Raw genomic sequence first — 27961 nt, forward strand, 5'->3', positions numbered from 1 at the left:
TTGCCTAGTGCCTAAGGGTCTGGGTGAAATTGTTTTACCCCAGGTGACAGCTATATTGAAGGCACTTGGTGTCTCTGTCGGGGTCCATCAAGAAAGTGGCCTGGGCCCTCTGCTCTTTATTAGTGTTATGGACACTGTTACACGGAACATCCGACATCCAGTGCTCTACCACCTCTTCTATGTATATAGAAGATGATTTCCTAGCATCTCATAACAAAGCTGATGTCGAAGAACTTGTCCAAAAGTCAAATCATTGCCTCATGCAACACGATCTGAGGCTGAACCTGAACAATACAAAAATTTTGACGAGCGACCCCAATGAAACAGACCTTATCACTGTCAACGGCAGCGACCTTTTAAGAACTCAGCGATGAAAATATTTTGCATCAATGATGTCAGCCAATGGTGAAGTACGATATAAAATTACTTCAATGATCGGTGCGTTTTGGTAGTGAAAACAAAGCAAAACTGCGAGAGGCGTCTCCGATATTCTCGACATGCAAATTGCGTTAACGAGAACTCACTTGCTAAGATTAGTATAGGCATCGAAGTCGAAGGAAAACGACCAAAATGCTGACCGAAACAGCGTGATTTGAAAGTGAAAATTGGCGCAATCATTCGAGACGAGCAGACCCCACTTCTAAATGGGACAAAGGTTAAGAAGAAAAAGAAGCGGTGCGGTCGGTGTGTAAGTGAATTGTAACGTGGCTGGCAGTGAGCTTTCAGGTTTATGGGTTGCTTTACGATCTCCCTTTATGTTCAATTAAGCTGATAATTACCTTTATGTAAAAGTCTAAGCTTCTACCAATTTCGCGTTTGTTTGCATTCGACCCTCCACACAGCAATCTGAGCTTTTTTCTGAAACTTAGAATGGCCCCCAAGAAATACATAGCCTCGAGCAACTCGAAATTTAAATGAAATCGTTCTGCCTCTTTCCTCACAATGTATACATGAAAGAGAAAATGATGAAAAGTAATAAATGATGATAAGTTGACCAGAGAAATAAGTGAAACAATTGTGGTTAAATGGAAAAAAAATTTATTAAATAATACACTCTGCTCTCCATAATAATATTTCGTAACTAATTTGACACATCAAGTTCACCCATTTGTTCTTGTTCATTTTATGATAAGACTAAATTCAAAGTTCTGTAGGCACTTCACAACATTTTTATTTACCTGGTGTGCAATTCAGCATTATCGCACTTACTTTCCCAATTCGCATTTACTTATATTTAAAGAAAAGTAAATGGAGTTCGAGATTGTTTTCGTTTCTGACTACTTATCTTTTCGTAGAGAAAAATACATAAGTAATTACATATCGATTTCGCATTGTATTTTATAATCTTTATTACGTGAGTAGTGGGTTGGATTAAGATTGAAGAGATAGAAACCTGTTGGCTTTTGGCATAAGTCTTATTTTACACATATGTATATAAATATATCAATTCACATATTATTTAAGTATATGCACAAAATAATAGGATATTTCTTAGGGTTTTGTATTGATTTGTTGAATATCGTCAATAATATAAAGTGAAAAGCGTAACCAAGGTGTTCCCTCCATATACGTCTAAGAGGAAGCCAACTTAACCATTGTACTGGGCAGCCCAGCTACATTTTCTAATCTAAATTTCGTCCTTTCCAAAATTCTTCGACTTAAATGCTTACAGACTACATAGTGAGTTGTATATTATGTATGTATATATATTGGAGTATATCCAGAGTATTTTGACCTAATAAAGTAATCAATAATAGTAGAAGGAAATGTTCCCTTCAACTTGGAGTTTTAACTGATATCCCGTAAGTTCCAGGAGTAATCATCATTGTACATATTGTTTAGAGAAAAGTATTATAGTACGGTTAATTCAAGGAATTCAAATATTTGATTTAATTATTTTTAAATCATAACATCGCACGTCAAGATGCCCCAACTCGTCCGGTATGACGGATAATTTCTCACTCGCACATGGAAAGTCAAAATATAATATAATATATTGGTTTGTATCCCTATTTCATTACTTTCCTGCAAAATAATGACTGCATTGCTTTCATTATTTTCTTTGTCCAAAGTTGCATGATTTTTAAAATGAGCCTTTTTTGTCAAAACATGATCAAATGATCAACTTTATAACGGATGCATTCTCTTGCACAGAACCGAATACCGTGGAAAGGTGCTAAAAAATATGCATGAGCAATTAAACTTCATTTTGAACTCACTTCCTAGGAGACTGACTTTCAGCCTTAACTAGCGTAAACAATGCTGAAGTTAATATGAAAAACATAAACAGGTAGAAAACCGAAAGGTTTTGTAACTTAGGTGAGCTTTTTCTTTTGCACATAGCTTCTACGTCGTAATATAATGTAATGTATGATGCTGACATTCTGTGATATTTCAGGGTACAAAAAAATAACTTGGGGGCATTATCATAATTTCATTTAAGAAAATTTACACCGATTGTCTGGCTAGCCCTTCGTCACTTTAAACTCAGTATTGAATAATGTCACACAGTATTCGTGGCGCTTAATAGAGGAGTCACCCTCTCAAGTAAGGTCAAATTATCACAGAAAATTTACAGTCAACAACCAGAAAAACAGAAAACCAGATATAAAACCAAGCGTTTTTAAAAAGTTTTTTTCCTACAAACCTACATTCAAAAAAATTATTTTGCAACGAATTTGACATCCAGCACGTTTTGACAGCTGAACTCACAACGCTTTGATATAACTATTTCATGGTATGGTATGGTAATTTCGGAAAATCATACAAGAAGCAAGTCCTCCATCATCACATGAAATATTTGTAAAAAAAATAAGATTAAAGTTAGCAGCAGGTAACCACCATGTTAAGAACATCGCATTGCTTTCACGTAAAAAGGACGCACGTCATACGCATGTGATATGCCCCGGTGCCATAAAGAATTAAATTATTTTTTATATACTCATATGTATGTGAATGGATATGAATGCTTGCGAATCCATCAAACTATGATGTATAGAAATGTGCTTTTTTTAAGTTACAAACAAGAATCATAAAAGGGTTTGATCGTCATGGCATGTCGGTAGTCCTCCGCACGAGGAGGTAACACTTAATGTGTTACCTCGGATGAAGCCGGTCGTTAGGATAACTTTTAAGCACTAACGTAATAGAGCATTTTTTCAAATAAAGGTTTTCCCACAATAGCACTTCATATGTCAGGGGGCAACTATTGAAACCATAAAATTCGAACAAATTGAACATAAGCTGAGATTCATTGTTCAAAGGTTGACAGCAGTTTTTCACTAGCCTACTTAGTAGCTATTTTTAACGTATTAAATAGAAGGCAATTGATGAATAATATGTAAGTATCTAGGTATTTGCAATATCTAAAATTCACAATACGCGAGAAATCACTCCGCACCTCTTTAGAAATCTACGCTTAAGATATTCGGAATGTTGAACAAAGAGTAAAAACAGATAAAATATCGCAAGACAATTAGAAAGTTTCTAGAAGCACAACTATGATGGTTCTGTAGCCTACCCGTACGCTACAAAAAAGCTAATAAATGTCGTTCACATTAGAGGTTTGTTTCCACTTTCGCATATTAGTCAATTTTTCATTCAAAATTTCAATAGGTTTGTTTCAATTTTTCATCAAGGACAACTTTGTACACGTAAAGTTCATTGATTATTTTAGTCAATTTAGGCCACAAAGCACCAAAAAGCCCTCACAATTACTAAGTCAACATGAACATGTGGTGTATGTGTCCGTTTCCTGAGAATTTAAAAATTTGCGCTTACTCTTCACAAACTAAACGTGAAATACAGAGAAGTTGTATTAAGTGCAACTACATCAACTCTCGTTTTTGTTGTAGCAAATCAATCTCAATTCCCTGACTTATCTAGGCGATTCTACATGATGGGACACTACCAACTTTGAGACTGTGAAGATAGAGTCCATTGTCAGAAAAACCAACCCTCCAACGGTATGAGTTTTTAAGGGTACTTTATCGATTTGGCCATCTGAAGCAATTCCTTTGTGTTACATTTAAGTATAATTCTAGATTTAAAATATTTGTTAAAGATTCTAAGATTCCAACCTTAAAAATATTTAGGCCTTTAGATTGCGGCACAATCGCCCACGCACCCATTTGAAAGCCTTTCCGCTGATTGCCTCGTATTTTGGAGTGCTAGGTAGACTATTGCAAATATTGTTTGACTTGCTTTCATCGGGGTCACTTTCTTCACAACTTATTCTACTGCTATTAGCTGATCGGCAAGGTGGTCAGGAGTGGTGATCCCCACAAGCGGCCCATCTGGCATCGTCCGTTTCATGAGTTAGATAACGGATCCCTACTGAAGCCTCCAACGCTCTTAGGTCCTGGTAAGTTTGCTTATCTTGTAGCCAATAATGTTGCAAACTCTTGTCCACTGTGTAACGTTTCCGCTGTTTTACTTGAAGCAAATTGTTGATTAAATCAATTGCTGAAATGGAAGCTTACTATAACAACAGTTCTTCTAGAATTCCGACAAAATTGCTCACCATTCGAAGATATTTCTTTCCAAGGGTTAGGAGGGTACATGAATCCAGCATTTTGAATTTGATCGTTGATATCTTCTTCTTCGTTGAAAGGAAACGTTCCGCTCAAACTAACATAGATTATGACTCCCACACTCCACATATCCAAAGATCGGTTATAGCCTTTATTCCGTAGAACTTCGGGAGCTAAAAAGTTGAAAACAGGTCAAGGTAAAATCATTGAAAAGCATTTATATGGGAACATCGTCTACACTCTCCTCTATAATCATATTAAATAGGACCAAAGTATACTGGTGGTTTTTCGAAAAGGTGGCAGCACTGTCAGGCAGACTTACATCTCCTTTTCAAAACGAGACGAATTTGAGGTCACTATGTTTTGAAGCAGGATCATTTTTTCCGAAAAATTGCCCAGTACACCCTTAAAACCAAACAAGTCGTATAAAGGTAGGTATAAAGGTATAAAGGTTATGTATTCATAGTAAAAAAAAATAAATTCACAGGAAATACCCAATTTTTAACTAAAACTTTATCAATAATAGTTGGGTTTTCTTCTTAAAATTTTGTATTTACTATGAAGTTAGTTCTTTTAAACTTTAATATGCTATTATCAACTTTATTTAAGCAGATATCGGAGTGGGACGTATTCTGTAACCTAAAGTTCGTACAGCTGCACCACCATAAATTTTTTCAGATTTCCCGATTTGCTAGGTTGGGTAGAACGAGATCTGTTACACTTTGCGAGGCACACATTTTGAGCCCTCACTACCCCATGTTTCACCCAATATCAGTAATAAGTTAAGTTTCGAAAAGTACTAATTGAGCCCTTTCCTTTGATACTCCACATGATAATATTCTATGAAAAAAATTGTACGCTCTCCTTTCACAGGTATTGGGAGCCTCCCCCTTAAACTCAATACAAAATTGCGCTAGTTTTAGTTCAAAAAGCCCACGGACCCTCTTCCCGCCCAACCGGACCGAGGGGCGACCAACCTAAGGATGGGCTGAAGGCAACATCCAAAGGCCCGCATCACAGCGATGATGCGTTTTAACGCAAAGTGTGTGCGACCATGTGAAAATGTATTACTACATCCCGATTGTCGCAAACACTTCAGCCAATGACGCGGAGGTTCTACACTACAGAGACATGGATCTTATATTGACGACAGTGCGGATCAAGACTGAAACCCATTAGGTCAGATTGTTACCGGACAGGACTCTTCGGACTATAGCACAGGTTGCAAGGATAACCGCTTTTTGCATCTCCATGTGTAGTCCAGCCCTAAGATCGAGCGTTTTCAGCGCTTTATGTAAGTTCTGCGGGACTAATCCCGTCGCTGAAATTACTACTGGGACTACTTCGATCTTTTGTAGTCTCCAAGTCTGCTTCATATCGTCTGCCAAGGGGCCGTAGTTCCGGATTTTTTCGTGCTGTTTTTCAACAGTGTTCCGGTCCAACGGTACGGCTACATCGATTATAAAGCACGCTCGTTCTTCCTTCAGAAGCAGAACTAGATCGGGTCTGTTATGATTAACACTGTGGTCAATAGTGTGATCCCACAGTAGTTTGACCCGATCATTTTCCAAGATTCTCTGCGGAGTATACTTATAGTAAGGATGGTAGGTTGCCACTAAGTTATACTTCAACGCAAGGTTCTGATGGAGAATCTTGCAGACGGAGTTATGACGATTGGTGTACTCGGTACCGCTCAACATCCTGCACGCAGATGTTATGTGCTGGATGGTCTCCTCTTCACAGTTGCATAACCTACAACTGGAGTTGGTGATTGAAGAGTCGTGAAGAATGTACCGTTTGTAATTTTTTGTTGGGAGCGAAGCATCCTGAATTGAAGTTAGGAATGCTTCGGTCTCATAGAAAAGTACACCATTTGTCAACCATTTGTTGGAGGCTTCGATGTCAATGCCTGACAACAACAAATTTTTTATATGACCTCCGTGCATGGGTTTCTCTTTCCACATGTCGATCTTCTGTTGGACTGAAGTAACATTCGACATGAGATCCCATTCTCTGCTTCTCAAGTTCAAAGGAGATAATTTATTATCTGCCATGACGGTAGCCTGATGTAGAGAGGCTAGAGGCTAGAGGATTGTTTCTCATAGAAAAACTCACGAAGAGAATGCACTTGATTGTAGTGCAATGTTTTTAAATCAAGTACCCCCCTTCCTCCCTGATGACGTGGGATAGTGATCCTCAATTTTTCGGCAGCTCTATTGTGCATGTTGTTGTTTGCAAGAACTACCCTTACTTACTACCCGTCTATTGACAGATTCTAAATCGGTATTACTCCACTGTATCACACCGAAAGTGTATAGAAGGACGGGAATGGCGAAGGTGTTGATTGCCATGATTTTATTTTTCCCGTACAGCTCAGTTTTAACGACAAGATCCAGACGCCGTGCAAATTCCCCCAGCAACTTAGATTTGATTATTGCCACAGCAGGTGTTGTTGCTTGCAATATGCCGAGGTATATGTAGACGTCGTCCGAATCCATGCCCTCAATTCGGATGTTATTTTGACTGTATCCTTCGTTGTCGATGTGTTTTCCCCGAACAATTGTTTTTATGCGACATTTCTCCAAACCCAACTGCATGCCGATATCCCTGCTGAACTGGATGGTGATGTCCAGCAAGGAGCGAAGTTGGTTCTCGTCTTTGGCATACAATTTGATGTCGTCAATGTACATTAAATGGCTTAATGTACATTTCGACAATATGCCATGCTTGACTTGGAACCCGTATTTGCTTTCATGCAAAAGATGGGATAACGGATTCAAAGCCAAACAAAACCACAGTGGGCTTAGAGAGTCGCCTTGGAAAATGCCATGCCTGATTGGTATCTCTCCTGATGTTTGCTAAGATACCGATAGCTTCGTGCTCCAATTCTTCATTACTGTTCTCAGTAGAAGAACGACATTCGGGTTGATTTTATACAAGCGTAACACTTGTAGTAACCACGAATATGATATGGAGTCAAAGGCTGATTTATAATCGATGTAGGCTGTCGAGATGTTTCGTTTTTGGTGGACAGCCTGCTTTACAGCAACCGTATCAATTATAAGCTGTTCTTTGCAGCCTCGGGAGCCTTTTGCGCATCCTTTTTGCTCCTCAGCTATCAATTTATGAACATTAAGATGTTTTGAGATGTTCGCGCACAGAACTGAAGTGAAGACCTTGTAGATGGTAGGAAACCAGTAGTTGGTCGACATTTTGAAGGGCAAGAGACACCCTGTTCCTTGGGGATGAGGAAAGTTATCCTCTTGGTGAAAAATGGTGGAACTAAATCAGGATCGGCAATCATCTGATTAAATTGATTTGCCAATATCCTGTGAGTGCTCTTGAACCGCTTCAGCCAGAAGTTGTGAATCTTGTCAACTCCTGGCGCCTTCCAGTTACCTGCCTTCTCAAGGGCTGCTTCAACGTCGACTTCAGTTACGTCAGGCATGGTCATTTCGGGGAGGGCCTCGCATGAACGCATAAGGTGTGGGAGCCACGCTGCTTCTAAATTGCAACGGCTACATTCGCTCCAAACACTTCTCCAGAAGTCTTCTGCCTGATCCAGATCGAGGTTACTTTTCCTATCTGAGCTGGTGAGATTTTTGTAGAATCTTCGTTGGTTCTGGAAGAACAAGGTGTTGTCTGTCCTTCGCTGAAAGCTTTTCTGATACCTACGGATGCGATTGGAGCATACCGCAAGTTTCTGCTTCAGCACCTCGAGGATTTCTTCGGTTGGCATATCATTGGACAGATGGTAGTTTCTAATGATGTTCGCAATGCATCTGTGCACTCTTGGTGATGGATTTCCAAGGAGTGCTTGCGTCACACGACCAATCTCCTTTCTCAACTTTTCGACTCTTTTGTTGAGTCGAAACACCCAGAACGGTAAAGTCCTTCTGCGCATACCTCTGTTATTCGCTCTAAGATGTTGGTTATGGAGACGAATAACCGTGGCAGCTGCAACGTAGATCAGGCTGTGAACCTCCGTAGCAGTAATCTCGCTAGCCAAACGATCAGCCAAAATTCTGTCAACGGCAGCAATGATGTTAGTAGTTGCCGAAGTAAACTTCAGTTTTGGGATCTTTGGCCTAGCGTCTGGGAGAATCTCAGCATACTCTGTGAATGCGACCTGAAATGCGGTCAAAGCCTCATTATAAATTGGGTCGACATCCCCAGTTACTAAGCTTCTCCTGACTACTGGATTCATGGAGTGCCTTACAGGTGGAGTACTTGTGTTACTCCTTTGACTAGTCCGGTAATTTGATGACTCCATGCCGAGCTCAAGTGAAACCTCTTGGAAGATTTGTTGCCTAGTTGGTAAGGCAACTCGGTTGTTATTCACGATCACCCGGTACTGGTTGACGACGTTCTGTTCCGGAACATGACTTAGCTCCGGAAATCGGGTTATGAACGCGTCATGTAGTCGATGTCTGTACCCTGATGGATTCCGTTCCAAATCCGTGACACGGTAATAGGCGCGGACGATAAATTCGTTGAGTTGGTTCGTCCAAACCATACGACGCCTAGGTCTCCCGTCCCTGGTGGTTGACGCATAACCGCCAAAACATCCAAGGGCGAAGAGCCGCTCTGATGTTGGTGAACGACCCTTAACCGTGTTGGGTACTGTCTTCGTGTCCCTGGGGTCCCATTTAAAGAATTTAAACAAAAGTCCCCAATTTTATTCCCACGAGTAATGGGGAACCAGTCAGCCCTGCAACAGAGCCCCAATGTTGCAATGCCCCACGGTTACCTCCAAAGGTAGGGAAGGTATTTGGAGGGGAGCCGCTGAAATACAGTGTAACGTCACTGCAATTCATCCGATAGGCGCGTCGATCCCTTCACCCCGGATTACGGATTTGTTAAGGAGGTTTACTCCCCCTGAACGGGAAGAATCGGTAAGGGAGGACGAACACAAAGGGAAACGTTCTGCTTGTTCGCGGCGACTTATTTACAAGACTAACTTGCGATATTCGTAGCTGACCCGGTGGGTCATGTCATTATCCGCAACCCATGACACGCGCCTGGTCGCATGCAGCTCTGCGTTTGCAACTCAGGTGAGGATAAACCTGGTACGCCAGGCATATATATATATATATAAAGGGATTCCAAGACCACAGCTCCTCGTCAAATTTCGTGACAATAATTTCAGCCGTTTCCGAGTAGATCGGGTGTGACAGGCATACGGACAACCTGTCTTTGAATCTATTTTAATGAAGTTTTGTTTAACACAAAACATTAAAAATCATTCAACATCAACATTCGTGTTTTGGAACCAGAAAAACAAAATTTTATTTGAATATCTGGCTGAGAGATCATAAAAAAATTTAAAGGGCGATTCATGCTGCACGACAATTCAATATCATACCCAACCAACGATACAAAACTACTCCTGGACTCTTTTGTATAAGACGTTTTTAACCACCACCCGCATCCTCCTGACCTGACGTCTTCAGATTCCCATCTCTTCCCTAAATGCCTGTATGAGTGGAAAAAGAAAGAGAAATGGGTAAAGGAACTGGCAGAAAACCTTCCCAAGGAGGCAAAGAAAATTATCCCCGAGCTTAGCACCTGCATCGAAATGGATGACGACCATGTTCAAACAATTCAAATAACTTGCGTAGGTACAAATTCACTTTGCGCGGCGTCATTAAAGGTTTACCCTGAGCAAGTACAAACCAGAGTTGGGCAAAATCATAATCATGATTATGATTGCATTAAAATCGGAAATGAGCGTGATTTTGTGATTACACGATTGTAATCAAAATCACATCATAATCAAGTAATCATGAAATAAGTCCGCCATGCTATTAACATAGTGAGCTGGTCCCAAGCCCAGGTAAAGGAGGAGGGTTTGAGGCAACGTAATCTGTACTATCCTCAAAAATAAAATGCTCAGGTGAGGGAAAGAGATAAATAAAGTACAATTGGAGTTATTTCATTATGCTAGATCCTACCTGATCTTTCTTGGTGGCAGACCCCGCGACAAGCCTGTCAGAAGATACATCTAATGTCGTTAGAAACAAGATGATCGCACCAAGTCACAAGCCATGGAAAAAATGCTAGGGCCTCCACCTCAGTCGACGCGGCAGGACGGGCCCCGATGCTGTCGAGAAATGGGCAAGGGTTCTTGACCCATGGACGGCGTCAGGGCGTAAGTAAGTTAGTCCGAGCAAAAGTAAAACAAATAAATGTCTGCATGCTAAATATTGGTACCCTAACTGGAAAGGCCGAGGAACTCGGAAGAGCTCTTCGAAAAAAGTGCATTGATATCTACGCTCTGCAAGAATCCGATGGTCTGGTGCCAAAAGCTGTGACATTGAACGCGAATACGGTAAAAATGACTATAAACTTCTCTATTTTGGTAGCCCACACACTCAATACGGTGTTGGCATTGCCATTTCAGAGGGTTTCCGTGATGCCATTAAAGAAATCGACCTATTTGATGATCGACTGATGAAGCTCAACATAATATCAGCTGATCGCACTATTTACTTCCTCACCTATACGCACCACAGACAGGTCGACCTGATGCCGAGAAAGATGCCTTCTGGCAACTTCTCGATGAAAAGACTTGTCAAGTGCCTGCTGACGACTACATAATCATTGCCGGCGACCTTAATTGTCATTTGGGTGAAAAGGCAGACGGTAACAGTTGCCATGAAAGTTGCCAGGAAAGGGGTTTGGAGTACGCAATGAAGGTGGCGAGCGTATAATCGATTTTGCTGACACTCATGACCTTGTACTTATGAATACCTGGTTCATCAAACGATTATCTCATCTTCCTACATTTTATAGTGGGAACAGTAAAACATAAATCGACTATATTCTCGTAAGACGATTCCTATGAGACCATCGCACCTCAACATCGGCCGTTGATTGCCGCCCTGCGAAATAAGCCACCGATAAAACAGCGTGAAGAATGCACTGGCCCGCCGCGCATTAAATGGTGGCGATTTCGTGAGAAGAAAGAAGAAATGATTTCACTAACGCGATTACCAACCAGTACGAATGTGGAAGAATCGTGGAACCAAATGAAAGATACGATCCATAAAGCGGCCTCAGAGTCAGCAAGTCAGGCAAGCGGTAACTTAACCGAAATACTTGGCTTTGGAATGACGATGTTGAAATAAAGGTCCGTGAAAAGAAACGCCTCTACCATAAGTTTCTCGACTATAAAACGCTGGTCAATTGGAAAATTTATAAGAATGCCAACTGGGAAGCAAAGAGAGCGATCGCTTTCACCCGAGCGAACCATTACAAAAGTCTTTACGATAAACTGGACACTCGGAATATCGACCGCTTCTGTTGCGTTAATGTCAAGAACGGTACTTTGCTTACCAATTGTCGAGTCGCGACGGATAGATGGCGAGAATACTTCGAGCAGATTTCAACTGAAGAATTTGCTCATCCTCCACTTCCACAATCATTGCCGACATTTGGAGCAGTTCCACCTGTCAGCGCAACTCCCACATACTCGAGGAGGGCGATCAGACTCGAGTCTGCAAGGGACTCCTCTGAAGTGGCCCTGCCACGAAGCCTCACCGGAGGATATTTGGTACCATGGGAACCGGGATGGCCCTCTAAGAGCATATGCTCCAGGAGAATTCCTGGAGGATGTGTTCTCGGCCCGGTTATTTGCGGTTGGCCCCCTAGTGGGAGTTTCATGGTGGTTGTGGTTATGCCTAACTCGCGGGCAGAGCTCCTCTGAGCTCGAGCGTGGAGTTGCGCTGTACAACTCGGGTGCCGTACTCCTTAGTTGCGGCAGAGGTGTTAGATAGGCCTCGCATCCACTGAATGCTGAGCTTGCACTCAGTATAAACCAATACCGCTGTGCTTGCATGGCGGAGCTCTGATTGTGGTCCCAAAATCAATCCGTGTCCGAAGAGGACCGTGGGATTTTGCCTTCACGTCAGGTACTCACGTTAAACCCCCAGAACTTTCATGTCAGCCCAACTGATGCTCAGAGGTGGCGGTGAGGAAGATGGGGCGGCACCCCTGTCGGCCAAACCAAAACCATGTGGCCGAGGAGAACCTCCATAGTGGTGGCACCGGGAGACGCTGTACTCACTTTGGTGTGCCGGCCGTGATGCAATAGGCGAATGCTCCAAAGGCCTAATTAGGGCGATCAGACCCGAGTCTTCACGGGGACTCATCTGAAGTGGCAAATTGGTTACGAAACCTTACCAGGGGTATACTGGTACCATGGGAACCAGGATAGCCCCTACTCACATACTTCAGGAGAATTTCTGTTGTATGTGCGTACAGTTTGGTTGTTTGCGGTTGGCCCCCTAGTGGGAGCTTCATGGAGGTTGTGGTTGCATTCAAGCGGGAAGAGACCGGGCTCTGATTGTGGTGACAAAATCAATCCGTGTCTCAAGAAGACCGTGAACCCCTAGGACTGACTGTCAATCCAACTAAAATCGAGGAGGCAATAAAACGAATGAAATCGGGGAAAGCCACAGGACCTGACGACATCGCATCTGAGCTCTGGAAAAGAAGAGCTGGGACCCAACACTGTGGCTCAGTGAATTCTTTAATCGGGTTATTCAGGAAGATAGAACACCATATGATTGACAGGAAAGTACCACAGTTCCAATATGGAAAAAGAAAAGGTAGTCCAGCAGAATGTTCAAATTGCCGTCCGATCCGATTACTATCCCATTCCATGAAGATTATCGAACGCATTCTTGACAACCATATTCGCAAAGTCGCTGAAATAACCGTGAATCAAACCGGGTTTGTCGACAGCTGCGGAACTACTAATGTAATACACACTACGTGGTTACTCATGGAGAAACACTTTTTACATTGCATTTCTGGATCTAGGGAAAGCGTTTGACCGCGTGTTATACGAACTCCTGTGATATGCTCTACGACACCACTTAGTGCGAGAAGAACTTGTACGCTGGGTTCAATTGCTCTACCACGATCCGAAAAGGAAAGTTCGAAATGTGGCGGGTGTATCAAAACCGCTTCGTGTCTCTGTTGGTGTTTATCAAGGAAGCGTCTCCTCATCATTGCTCTTTGTTCTTGTTATGGACACCGTCACACGGGACATCCACCGCAATATCGTCCGTCCTGTCGCTCTCTGTCGTTCTGAGTGTTAGCCGACTATAAAAGACAATAAACGGCCTCTTGCGGTAATGGAGACGAAGATGTTGCGTTGGATTATTGGCGTGACACGTTTTGAACATATATATATATATATATATATATATATATGTTTCTGAACTGGGCAATATTGAAAAATTTGGGTGATATTTGCGAAGGAATGCTGGATTAATGTTGCCGCCTTTGTTTTTATGAGGATGTCGTAATCAATGATATTATTTTGGGTGAAACGGTTGTACCTAGGAATGCCGCTTCGATTTTTTAGGCTGTAAATTTTCGGAAAAAATGTTGCTGTTTGGGAATTTCCGGCAAAGTGAATATTGCGACCTTCGGTGACGGTCAGCAGATTTTCATTTGGCAGACAATTCTCAAATGGCAACCCTTTTTTAACATTAATTAATATTAAATCTTAAAATTAATTATAATAAATAATAATCGTTGGCGTAACAATCCATATTGGATCAGGGCCTTAAAGTGTGTTAAAGCACTTCATTCAAGGTCGTGACGGTACACTACAGTATACCGGCAGAAGGCAATGTGGTCAGCATTGCGCTCGCTCGGGATTATTACCCTGATTTGACTCAGGTACTCATTCACAGCTGAGTCGACTGATATCCGACGTGAAATCACGATACAAATTTCACTACCACCAGTGAGATTTGAACCGCGACCTTCCGTACGACAGCCTTGTGCTCTTACCACTCAGCTACCCGGACACTAATTATGATAATTAATTACGATATTAGCCAAATAATGCTGCACAACATTAGTTCTCTCAAATGCGCCAAGCAATATTTTATCATTGCCAATATTGCTCCAAAAAATCTGCCGTGGCGTGTCGTGCTGTAACCATTGGGTGCGCTACTTGAAGGTCCAACGATCAGTTCTGAATGTCATTTGCACCTGAGATGAAAAAAACCGGCATGTGTGCGCGTTGATGCGGACTGTCGACGGTCGTCGCACACAAGTTGTACAGGCAGAGAGCAAGAACTTCATGTTTGTTTTGATTGTGAGCAAGAAATTCATGGATATCTTCATCGTTGGTAAACATTTTTTATAAATCCTCACACACAAAAGTATCTCAAATTTGCATCTGAAAGCCTTCCAAGCCAAGGTTAAACCAATGTTGCTGCTTGGCTTACCCATACATGGATGGTGCTTTCACTGAACTGAACGTGGATGCCGGCCTTAAGGCACAAAATCAATTGTAGTGATGACCACAGTTAGATATTAGACAGCTACCTCACTCCCCCTTGCCCCTCAAGGGGGGAAATCAGTGCGAGTACACACGATTTCAAATTGTTTTGCCTTTGAGCATGAGCGAGATGTACCGAAAACCCGATCAGCTGTGTTTGACATACCGCCCGGACTTGCCAATATATTGGTGAGATTGGCAATTTTTTGCTTAAGTATAAGTGAATACGTCAAACAACTTTTTGCTATATGGGTGAGCACGCCGTAGTACCAGAATAGCAAAAACTCACCGATCTCTCTCTTACCAATACGATTTGACGAAGATTATGCCTTTTCCTTGTTTAGCGTCTCTGATGTGTACAGATAAGCTTCTGCAAGCACATTTGCAAGTGGGGTCATTTTTGTAAGGGTACTGCCTACAGTAGATCACTGTGGTGATGACCACGAGAATTGACAACTGCGGCTGTGGTTGCAGTACAAAAATATATTTATATATATTTCAATTCACCATTTCGGCTGCTGCGATCACGGCTGTAGATATGTATTTGCAAACAAACTATAAAGCGCAAATAACCCTATACCGCGCGCATATAGGTGACCTGAAATGGGGATGAGGTCGATTGCTTTCAATTTGTCGGCATATACATGTAATGTATTTATTTCAAACAGGCATTTATATGGAAAGACACAGACATTTGTCTAATAGTGATTTCAATACGCGTATCCTGCCACGCAATATTCTGTCGTGTTGTGTCACTCAAATGTACCAAACTAAATTATCTTTAAAAACTTTAAAAACATACCAAAAACAAACTTACAAAATAATGCTCCAAACCAAAAATCCTAAAAGTACAAATCTCCAATAACTCGATTGTAAAGTATGTGTGTAATCGGTCTAGGCCTGCCTAAATAAGGAACTCCAGACATTCCGGTTTTGCGCCGAGGTCCACCAATTTGATATCCCTAAAAGCTCTGTGGCGTCCTGACCTACACCATCGCTCCATCTTAGGCAGGGTCTGCCTCGTCTTCTTTTTTTACCATAGATATTGCCCTTATAGACTTTCCGGGTGGGATCATCCTCATCCATACGGATTAAGTGACCCGCCCACCGTAACCTATTGAGCCGGATTTTATAAACAACCGGACGGTCATGGTATCGCTCATAGATTTCGTCATTGTATAGGCTACGGGATCGTCCATCCTCATGTAGGGAGCCAAAAATTCTTCGGAGGATTCTTCTCTCGAACGCGGCCAAGAGTTCGCAATTTTTCTTGCTAAGAACCCAAGTTTCCGAGGAATACATGAGGACTGGCAAGATCATAGTCTTGTACAGTAAGAGCTTTGACCCTATGGTGAGACGTTTCGAGCGGAGCAGTCTTTGTAAGCTGAAATAGGCTCTGTTGGCTGAGAACAACCGTGCGCGGATTTCATCATCGTAGCTGTTATCGGTTGTGATTTTCGACCCTAGATAGGAGAAATTGTCAACGGTCTCAAAGTTGTATTCTCCTATCCTTATTCTTCTTCGTGTTTGACTAGTGCGGTTTGATGTTATTGATTGATTCGTCGTCGGTGCTGACGTTGCCACCATATATTTTGTCTTGCTTGCATTGATGTGCAGGCCGAGATCTCGCGCCGCCTGCTCGATCTGGATGAAGGCAATTTGTACGCTTCGGGTGGCTATTCCCATGATGTCGATATCATCTGCATAGGCCAGTAGTTGAGCGGACTTGAAGAGGATCGTACCTCTTGCATTTACCTCAGCATCACGGATCACTTTCTCGAGGGCCAGGTTAAAGAGGACGCATGATAGGGCATCCCCTTGTTGTAGACCGTTGTTGATGTCGAATGGTCTTGAGACTGATCCTGCTGCTTTCATCTGGCCTCGCACATTAGTCAGGGTCAGCCTAGTCAGTCTTATTAATTTCGTTGGGATACCGAATTCTCCCATGACCGTGTACAGTTTTACCCTGGCTATGCTATCATAGGCGGCTTTAAAGTCGATGAATAGATGGTGCAACTGTTGTACATATTCCAACAGTTTTTCCAGCGCTTGCCGCACAGAGAAAATCTGATCTGTTACTGATTTGCCTGGAGTGAAGCCTCTTTGGTATGGGCCAATGATGTTCTGGGCATATGGGGCTATCCGGCCTAGCAAGATAGTGGAGAATATCTTATAGATGGTACTCAGCAACGTGACACCTCTATAATTGCTGCACTATATGATATCTCCCTTTTTATGTATGAAACAGATAATGTCTCGTTGCTAATCGTCAGACATTGATTCGCTGTCCCATACCTTGAGCACAAGTTGATGAACCATTTGGTGTAACTGGTCGCCTCCATATTTAACCAATTCGGCCGTAATTCCATCGGCTCCTCACGACTTATGATTTTTTAGCCGATGAATTGCACGGACTGTTTCTCCTAAACTTGGTGGTGGCAGTATTTGTTCGTCTTCAGTTGGCGGGACTTCCAACTCGTCGATGTTCTGGTTGTTGAGTAGCTCATCAAAGTACTCAATGTATCGCTCCAATATGCCCATTCTGTCGGACATCAGATTTTCCTCTTTGTGTCGGCAGGATGTGCATCGAAGTGTATAAGGCTTCATCCTGCTGACTTGTTGGTAAAACTTCCGTGCCTGGTGCGGTTGCTCCCTGTACTTTTCTAGTTCACAGCCTTGTTGGTTCTCCCAGGCTTCCTTTTTCCGTCTGTGAAGTTGCTTCCCAGCTCGACGGAGTTCCTGATAAGTCTCTGCGCGTGCCCGCGTTCTTTGAGAATGCAACATTACTCGGTATGCGGCATTTTTCCGTTCCGTTGCTAGCTTACATTCATCATCAAACCCGCCGTGCCGACCCATTTTGCGGCTGGGGCCAAGTATGTTTGTGGCCGTATCCATTATAACGTTCTTCAGGTGATTGTGAAGATCATTTGTTGATGCTTCATCTCCAGGTCCTCTGTTGACTGCAGTTATTGCGGCATCCATTTCCCTCTTATATGTGTCGCGAAGGGTTGTGTTGTGGATGGCTTCAGTGTTCACTCTCACCTGATTGTCAGAGGGGATTCTAAGTGGTATTGTTATTCGAGCTCGGAGCACCATGCCAACGAGATAGTGGTCCGAGTCTATATTGGCCCCCCTATATGTTTTGTCATTCATCAAGGCTGAGAGGTGGCGGCGTTCGATCAACACGTGGTCAATTTGGTTGAAAGTGGTCCCGTCTGGAGAGGCCCACGTATGTTTGTGGACCGCTTTCCGCGCAAACCAGGTACTTCCAGCAACCATTTCGTATGACCCTGCTAATTGAATAGTCCGCAGTCCGTTATCATTTGTTTTTTCGTGTAAGCTATGGGAGCCAACGTATCGCCTGAATAAGGGTTCCTTCCCTACTTGTCTGTTAAAATCCCCAAGTATGATTTTAATATCATATCTGGGACAGGCTTCGAGGTTTCGTTCTAGTGCCTCGTAGAAGGTATCCTTCTCCGACTCTGAAGTCTCCTCTGTAGGGGCGTGAACGTTAATGAGGCTTATATTTCTAAACTTGCCTCGCAAGCGCAAAGTGCATAGCCGTTCGCTTATGTTTTCAAAGCCGATAACAGTAGGTTTCATTTTTTGGCTGACTAAGAAACCTACTCCGAGCACATGGTTTACTGGATGACCGCTATAATATATGGTATAGCGGCTCTTCTCCAGGAAATCGGTCCCTATAGCCCTATATCAGCTTTATCTCTGTACAGGGAGCGCACATTCAATGAGAAAATGCGCAAATCGTTAGTCGGTTGTCGTTGCCGGGTTCGTCGTTGTAAAGTCCTGTCCGTGGCTCTGTAACATCGGTTTTCCGTGTAGAGTTTTCAGCCCTACCCAACCCCCAACCTGGAGGACCAATTGGTACAGTTTGTCCCGTTTTTAGGCGCGGGAGACTCGCCTTCATCCTTCTCCGTCTGCAGCTTTTCGTTACGAAAGAGCTGCCAGCGGTCACCACGTGGAGGTGGAGATAGGGTTTGGTAGTAGAGCTGTTGGTGTTGGTTCAGCAGGCATTTCCCAGGTTTTATGCTCCATCGTGGGAACCAATCCACGATTCGCCCTGGGACCTATATTACCCTTTGACCACTCTCACACAACTCTTATATGATTACATATTCTATTCCCTCTAGCGATTTCTTATGACTGATGATAAAATCAAAAATCACCAAGCGCAAAAAAGCATATTTAAATCATTCCTTCGAACTCATCTCAGCTGAAAGTCATGCCAATATTCACTTTCTTAAACAGCGAAATAAGGCAATCACATCTTAAAATGCAGAATTATGACTATATGATTACGTGATTACAACCTTTTTGCCTACGTGTTAGTAAATTCTTTAATAATTTGGTAGCTACTTTTGCTTTTTGGGTGACCACGGCAGTTCGATTGTTGTTTTCATCTCTGTCTTATCAACAGGCTTTGACGAAGAATCTGCCCTGTCCTTGCATGGGTGCTATGATGTGTATACATATATAGCTTGGGAAAATGCATTCACCACTCCGTACTGAGTATTGTACCTACCTATAGTACGAGTTAGCTATAAAGAACTGTTTGGTGATACAGTAAAATCCCTATATTTTATATCCCGTTTATTCGTATTTCTGACTAACTCATACAAATTTGCGGGTCGCCAGGGAAAATTTCAATAAGCGGTATAAAAACAATGCATTTAAACCCCTTAGTAATTCGCATCACGCTATCGAAATCTTTATCAAAGTCAGTGCAGTGACGGTCTAAACTCAGTGCCCTGCTCCAAAATTATTCGTAGGGTGTTGATGTGGTCAATGCAGGAAGATCCCGAGTGGAAATCATCCTGCTCTCTGTCGATCAAATTTTCGAGATGTTCTTTGGTGCGTTCCAGAATTAGTTTAGCCATTATCTTTGCAACAGCAGGGAGCACGCAGATACCCCTACAATTCTCACAGTCAAAACAGAATCTTGACGAACATCTCCTACTTCGATTCTCTGGGAAAGGTCTCAGATTCCCAACATTTCTGTGCGTACAAACAGCTGATCTGCAGTAACTGCAGGTGCAGCGATAGATAAATCTGAGGGGAGATCGTCAAGGCCAGTAAATTTATTCCGTTTGAGGGCATTGATGACCGAATAAATTTCCCTTCTGCTTGCAGGAACAGTCTGTATCCGCATATTACGGTGACTAGTTATTCTATCCACAAGAGGAGGAACTTCACCGGATGTGATACGATTAAAGACCGTGGTGAAGTGTTCTTTCCATCTATTCAGTTGTTCGTCATCGTGAATGAGAAGCCGACCGTTAACGACCTTCACAAGACCATCCAAAGATTTGCAACCACATGCAAGCTCTTTGTCATGCGATATGCATTCCCGAAACCATTGCGGAAAGGTTCGGTTGCGAATGGAATCGAGGAGCGAAGAGAAAGACTAAAGCTATATCCGCCACGCGACGAAATATTTTGCGGCGATTCCGTGGGGAAGAGGGCAGGAATCAGGGCGGTTTTAATTGGAAGAAATTTAAAACCAGATTTGATGCCCCACAATGGCAATATTGAATAAAAAAAACTTGTACACCCCTCCCTTGCATATATGTAGACTCGCCCCTTTAAAATTCCACATAGAACGATGTAGCTCTGGATGCGTGGGTCACAGCCCCCATCCTTCCACGAAATTTGGTGTCAATCGGTACAGCCACTTCTGAGAAAAGTGCATGTGAAAAGCGGGCAGGCAACCGGACAGGCACACAGTAAACCGATTTTAATTCGGTTTTGATTTACACAAAACCTAAAAAAGCAGAAACATCAGAATCTAAAACCCTTCCCTGAGAATCGAAAATCCATAAAATACTTTTTTTTGGAGAGCGACGAAAAAGGTCAATAAGCCAATCCTGCGCAAATCACCAATCCGAATCGGACGGAAGCTGGGTGAGGAGTGATGAGAAATATCCCGACCGATTCGCTTCAAAGTTGACGAATTGTTATTTTCGCTGTCAAAAATTGTTTTTCGATGTCACGGCCACTCCGATTCGCACTTGCGTGCGTTCGACACACAAGTTGCTCGCTCCACAACAACACTCCACCACCAACCGAAACCAAAGAGGGTTTCACCGAGAAACCAGATACACGGCTCCCTCAACTTGGATGCCTCAATGGATGCCTTTCCCTCTGATTGCGCTTTCTTCCTGGAAGAAGCCCTTTAGTCGGGCCAAGGAGAGGGTTCTCCCCCTGACGTTGGTGCTCAGAGGTGGCGGCGAGGAAGATGGGGCGGCAACCCTATCGGCCAAACCAAAACCAAGTGGCCGAGGATGCTGTAATCACTTTCGTTTGCCGGCCGTGATTCAGTAGGCGAATGCTCCGAAGGCCTAATCAGGGCGATCAGACCCGAGTCTGCACGGGGACTCATCTGAAGTGGCAAATTGGTCACGAAACATTACCAGGGGTATACTGGCACCATGGGAACCGGGAAAGCCTCTGGACTCACATACTTCGGGTGAACTCCTGTTGTATGTGAGGACAGCTCGGTTATTTGCGGTTGGCCCCTCTAGTAGGAGTTTCATGGTGGTTGTGCTCAAGCGAGAAGAAACCTTCGGGCCTCGACGTGGTGTTACGTATCAACACGGGTGCCGTACTCCATACTTCGGTAGAGATTTAGGTAATTCTTGCATCCACCAGTATGAATGCTGAGCCATGCACTTGGTATAGACTGGTACCGTTGTTGCTTGTCTCAGCGGGGCTCTGATTGTGGTCACAAAATCAATCCGTGTCTTAAGAGGACCGTAAGATTAAGTCTCACGACAGGTGCCTACATAAAACACCATGGGCTTCCCCCTGACGTTGAGGCTAGAATAGTGTGGGCCTCGATCGAGAACTTCGGAGGGGCCCCAGCAAGGTCGCTGCAGCAGCTTCCGAAAGGCATCCGTCCTAATTAAGATCTGCGTGCACGACTCGAAATTTCTGGTCACATCAGACAAGGTTTCCCCTGATTGGCGGATAGTGACGGCGTCAGTTTCGACAGTGTTGAGGTTCTCGTCGTATACCAGCTCAGTGGAACTTGCAGCAAGTTCGTCGCGACTAGCTGTCCGGAGGCCTAGTAGAACGAATGACAGGCCTGCACCCACGATAGGTCGCCTCGGGCTATTGCAGCGGCTTTCAGCGTCCTGTGCCACCTTTCAAGCATCCCATTGGACTGCGGGTGGTACGAGGAAACGGCGTCTGAAGCCGACAAGTTTGTCCAACTGTGACAAAACGGAGGACTCGAACTGTATTCCCAGGTTTATGATTATAATTGCCGCCACACCAAAGCGTAGAATCCATTCGATTCGGACAGAGCGCCTCAACAAGATTGTGCAGTAATGTCCTTCAGTGGTATCCCCACAAGCCACTGCGGGAAGCTATCGATGATTGTGAGGCAATACCTGAAACTGTGCGTGATCTCCAAATGGATTCTTTGGTAACACTTGGTTGACCGAGGGAACACTCCTACCTCTTTAATTACATGCTTTGTAGTCTTGCACTTCTGGCATGCGATGCACTGTCTAGCCCAAGAATTAACGACCTTGTTCATGGACGGCCAGAAATACTTTGCGGTGACCAACTGATTAGTTGCCCGAATGTATGGGAGAGATGTCTTTCGGAAATCGGCCGGAATATATGGCCTTGGTCCCTTGCCTGAGGTCTCGCAGTATATATTGGATGTCGATGCGAAGATAGGAAATTCCCCCCTGACAAAACGTCAGGAACCGCCTTATCTTTTCCAGATATGTGCTGAATGTCGGAAGTGGACTGGCTGATAAAACTCAAGTGGCACAGTTGGCGAAGAGACGCTTTGTCGGGCTTTTGTTTCAAAGCAAAAGTGAGTGACTTATGGTCCGTGAACACTGTGAATGGCATGCCTTTAAGGATGCCTTTAATACCGGAAATATTTAATTGCAACGTACGCAGTTAATAACTCACGATCGAAAGTGCTGTACTCTGTTGTGACCGGGATTCAGTTTGTTAGAGAAGAAGCTCACTGACTGCCAGATTTAGTTCACTTTTTGGTGAAAAGCGGCACCTACAGCAATGTCTGAGGCATTGACGAATACAGCTGAGAGGGCATTTTCCTGCGGGAATGCCTGAAGTGTAATATCCACCAGCTGTTGTTTGGTTATCTCAAACGCCTGAACAGTCTCCATTACTGCGAGGCGCCGTTCATTGTCTTTTAACATACAGTCGGCCAATACTCAGAGCCATATAGGGCGGCAGGGCGAACGACACCCGTTCATTGACACGTCCATCACAAAGAACACCACTTGTGGAACGCCACTTCCAAGTTGCGCTAATGCGTAAAGCAGCTTCATAACGCAGTTCTCCATTGGCTGATAGCATTGACCCGAGATATTTGCACAGCTCAGTTCTCACCAGGCCACTGCCGCTGACAGTGATTGTGCCTGTTTCATTAGAATCGGTCGTCAGAAATTCAGCTTTATTTTGATTCAGTCTGAGACCGTTTTGCATAAGGCGAGCATACCATTTTTGGCCAAGTTGCTTGAGATCAACTTCGCTATGAGAAGCGAGGTATAGGGCAGGAAGTGAATCGGATGTCAATTTGAACATTCTGCTGGACTACCTTTCCTTTTCCTTACTAGAACTGTGGTACTTTCTTGCCAGTCAGATGGTGCTTCTTCTTATTTCTGATAATACTACTGATACTATACTCTTCTTACCAATTGGAGACGCACATATTAGAACCCTACACCACAAATCATTCCATTACATTATCAACTACTAAAACGAATTCGCTATCTGGGAGCTGGCTTGGTATGTAAGACGCGCCGTCGCGTTAAGCAATACAGATTGCAACGTTTTGATGGGGGCCATACGGTATTTTTATTTGCATTTTTTTGCCTTTTACTCAATTGCAAAATAAATCCATAAGAAAACATATACAATAGAATCCCGATAATTCGTGCAGTCAAGAGACTGAGGATTCGGTACGAAATATCGGAATTACCAATTACGGGGAATGCAAAATAAAGAAAATTAACTCTGAGCACCGACAAATTTAAACGAATTAACCGAAAATACGAATTATCGATGTCCGCATTATGGGGATTTCACTGTAGTACCATTAAATTGGAATTAGCAAATGTGTCAAATTCGTCATCTTCGTTGGAACTTACTGGATTCGAAAATATTAGAAAATATCAGCGCCACATTGAAGCCAATATTCTGAAAAACGCTACACCAGAGTCCTATACGTATATGAAACGAACGTGTTTTTACTACCTCTAAATTATTGGAAAATTTCTTTAAAACGCTTTCAGGATAAAACCATTTACTAAATGTACATATTACCAATGATATAGGAGCTTATCCTGTTTTGGACCGGACAACGGTTAAAGAAGAAGAAAAACAGAATTGCCAGTTGCATATACACACCACCTAAAATTATCAAATATTGAAACCACTGAGGATTCGTTTACGTATTACCTAAAAGTGTGGATTTTGTGAGATTATAGTGATTACACCTTAAGCAGGCCAGATGTGAATTCAGAAAAAAGACATGTTTGCCTTTTTAAGGTTTTGTGTAGAACAAAACCTTATTAAAATCGATTCAATGTCTGTCTGTCTGTCTGTCACACACATTTTTGTGCAAAACGGCTAAACCGATCCGAACGAAATTTGGTGGACGGATGGGAACTATGAACTCCCACGCATACAGCGAGTGGCATAAATTTAGGTGGAGTTCCCCATACATACAAAGGGGGGATTCAAAAATTTAGTTCACCGGATATTGTCGTGTAGGGTATCAAATGAAAGGTCTCGATTTGTACTTTACTGACATTAGTTTTGGCGTGAATTGCAAAGTGCGTAAGTAAGGAGTCAAAACGTACGCACTTAAAGTGAGACAGGACTCATTTTCGGAAACTACCCAACCTAAAAATCCGAAAATCAGGGTGGTGCGCTTAGATGAAATCTAGGCCTCAAAATATGTCCCATTCCGATATCTGGTCAAATAAACTTACTAATAGTATATTACTACTTTTTAGAAATTTATTGAAAAACCCCCCTTCAATTCATCCTAGGACAATGCTGGACTTTGTACCAGCATAGAGGACAATATTTCCTATATACGTGCTAGATTTTGGGGGAACCTCGCAAATAACGCCAAAGGTATAGCAGGGGAGCAGCGGGAATTTACTGCTTCCAAAGCCAAGCAAATAAGATGCTAACGTCACAATTAACCGGAATAATTGACACTCGCGTGAAATATTAAAGTCGCATTTATGAAGAATCTATAATATAGTACTTATCTGCAGCCCTTTTTAAGGTTTTGCGTAAAACACTTATGTGAAATCTAATCTTCGAGAGATGTCCCATTCCGGTATCTTCTCAAATAAATTTAATAATAGTATATTATCAACTATTAGAAACTGACTAAAAAACTCCCCTTAAGTTCGTCCTAGATGTACTAAATTGCACCGACTAGGTGTACTAATTGCACCGTTTGCACCGACAGTTCCGTGCATACACATGCCGAGTTACATGAAAATCCAACTATTAGTGTCAAAGTTATAGAAGTTCAAACTTGTCAATTTCGTGCTAATTAACAGCGTCCTAAGCCATACAAATAAGATGCAGACGTCAAAATTAACGAGAATTATTGAAATTCGAGTGAAATATTAAAATTCCATTCAAAAAGAATCTAATTCTCCCTAGCCTTTTTTTATATTTGATGTTGGTTAAATTCTTGGCATTTACTAATAATATTAAACTCAGATTGTGAAGCGTATGAGGTTGCCTATTATCAATACAGGGGTTTCCATCAAATGATTTATTTAAATCGCTTTCTAGAAAATAGAGGGCACTCGTCGCTCCTCACATCTTTTTCTTTTTCTTCAGCCTTCATTTCACAAGCAAGGTCGGCTCGTCGTGATCGGTTTCGCCATTTTATTTCATCAAGTGCCTGATAAGGATGTAATCGCAAGACCTTTAAATCCTCATCCAGTTTATCAAGACAACATTGTTTTGGCCGGCTTTTTATTGCTTACCATCGACTTCGATGCTCTGAGCGTGAATTACGTGACCACACCGTCGAAAACGCCTCTCTCGCAGTTTTTGCAAGCCCATATCGATCGCGGATATTCTCATTTCAGACGTGATCAAAACGTGTCATGCCACCAGTGCAATGCAACATCTTCGTCCCCATTACCGCAAGACGCCGGTCATTGTCTTTTATAGTCGGCCAACACTCAGAACTATAGAGAGCGGCAGACGGACGACATTGCGGTAAATTTTAGATTAGTGACGTGCGCTGATACGTCGATCACAAAAAACACCAGTTAGGGAATGCCATTTTATCCAGGTTGCGTTAATGTGTGAAACAATTTCATTACGCAGTTCTCCATTGGCTGATAGCATTGACTCAAGATATTTAAATCGCTGAGTTCTGGCAATGGTAGTAACCTGCCCTTCGAGATATTTAAATCGCTCAATTCTGGCAATGGCAGTAACCTGCCCAGAACTGAGCGATTTCAATATCTCGGGTCAATGCTATAAGCCAATGGCGAACTACTTTTTGCTCCTCACATAGGGAAACACAAAACATTTTATACCTGAAGCGTCAAGCTTCCGGTTTCCCGACTTGTTTGAAAATAGATTCATTGATTTAAAGGAAATTTGGTAGGTATGAATTTATGTAAAGTTTAAAGGGGTTTGTCTATACATGCAAAAGAGTGGTACACATCTTTTCATTCCGAATATACTCGTATGGAGAATTAAATGAAAGGTCTCAATCATTACTTACACGATACTTTTAAATTGCTCAGTTCTGGCAATGGCAATAATCTGCCCAGAACTGAGCATTTTCAAGATCTCGGGTCAATGCTATAAGCCAATGGAGAACTACGTTATGCTCCTTACATAGGGAAACACAAAATCTTTTATACTTGATGCGTCGAGCTTCCGGTTTCCCTACTTGTTTAAGGTTTTGCGGGAAACTAAACCTTATTAAAATTGATTCAATGTTTGTCACACCCGATTTACTCGGAAAAGGCTGAATCGATTGTCACGAAATTAGCTGAGAACCCCTGCCCCTTTACATGCAATGGGCGGCATTATTTTCTGTTCAGTTTCACTGAATATGGCCTTGTCGGGTACCAAACGAAAGGGAGAATTTCATGGGGGCGTTTCACTTAACTTTTCTTACCTTTTTTAAGATTTTGTGTGAAACAAAACCTTATTAGAATCGAGTCGATGTGAGTCTATCCGTCTCTCTGCCGATTTATTCGAAGACGGCAGGACCGATTGTCACGAAAGTTGGTGAGAATGTGTGGTCTGTGGATCTCTTTACATAAAGCAAGTGGCACCATTTTGTGTTGAGTTTAAGGGGGAATGGTGCACAATTTGTTTTCACAGAATGTCTACAGGTCCCATATTTTATCTCGGATGAAAAATAAGGGAGTGAAGGCTCAAAATATGACCCTTGAAAAGTGTAACAGGTCTCGTTCTCAAAACTATAATATCTAACCGAAAATACATCCCGTTCTGAAATCTGCATAGATAAAGTTAATAATAGTATATTAGCATATTTGAGAAATTTAACCCGAAAGCCCCATGTTCCCGCTAGAAGTAGAAAACTCGGCAGTGGTGTAAGGGACACCATAAGCCATAACTATGGGGATTTTAACGGAAACCCAATTATTATTAACAAAGAAAGCGAAAGGTATTCAATATACGTACTTTGTATATACATATGCATCCTGTAATGCACGGAGTAAATGAAAAAGATATGAAGGAAATTTTGGGTTGTTAGCCGCATACGAATGAAAAAATGTGCGTGGAAAGTTTCTCAAATTAGATGAATACAAAACCTTTATACCCAAAGCGCCAGCTCCCGGTATTCCGACTTGTTTTTTTAATTATTTGTATATCAGTATCGATTACTTAAGATAGACATGCTAATGAAGTTTACGGATAGTGCACTATAAGATGGGCATGTGTACACGTATGTACCAGCGGTATTTAATTTATGCATATATGCGTATGCTTTTTAGCACGGGGTTTACATAAAATTTCTATTACGCATTGGATTGAATTCGGCAGTTCAAAAAAATTATTTTTTTAACGCGGCAATATCGCCGCCATT

General features: G+C 42.5%; 1 protein-coding gene across 1 annotated transcript in view; it reads right to left on the reverse strand.

Annotated features, from left to right (window-relative positions):
* Positions 1-1021: 1021 nt before the first annotated feature.
* The window catches only part of LOC119651044 (serine/threonine-protein kinase D3), a 122618-nt gene continuing 95678 nt past the window's right edge, over positions 1022-27961 (reverse strand). Inside the window, exons 9-10 of the mRNA XM_038054366.1 lie at positions 4523-4705; positions 1022-4464 (exon numbers count right to left, since the gene is read on the reverse strand). Of these exons, the coding sequence (XP_037910294.1) occupies positions 4265-4464; positions 4523-4705 (383 nt within the window). The 3' untranslated portion in view covers positions 1022-4264. The remainder of the gene's footprint in view (positions 4465-4522; positions 4706-27961) is intronic.

This window comes from Hermetia illucens, chromosome 3 (genome assembly GCF_905115235.1).
Source record: "Hermetia illucens chromosome 3, iHerIll2.2.curated.20191125, whole genome shotgun sequence".
In the NCBI taxonomy this organism is placed as follows: domain Eukaryota; kingdom Metazoa; phylum Arthropoda; class Insecta; order Diptera; family Stratiomyidae; genus Hermetia; species Hermetia illucens.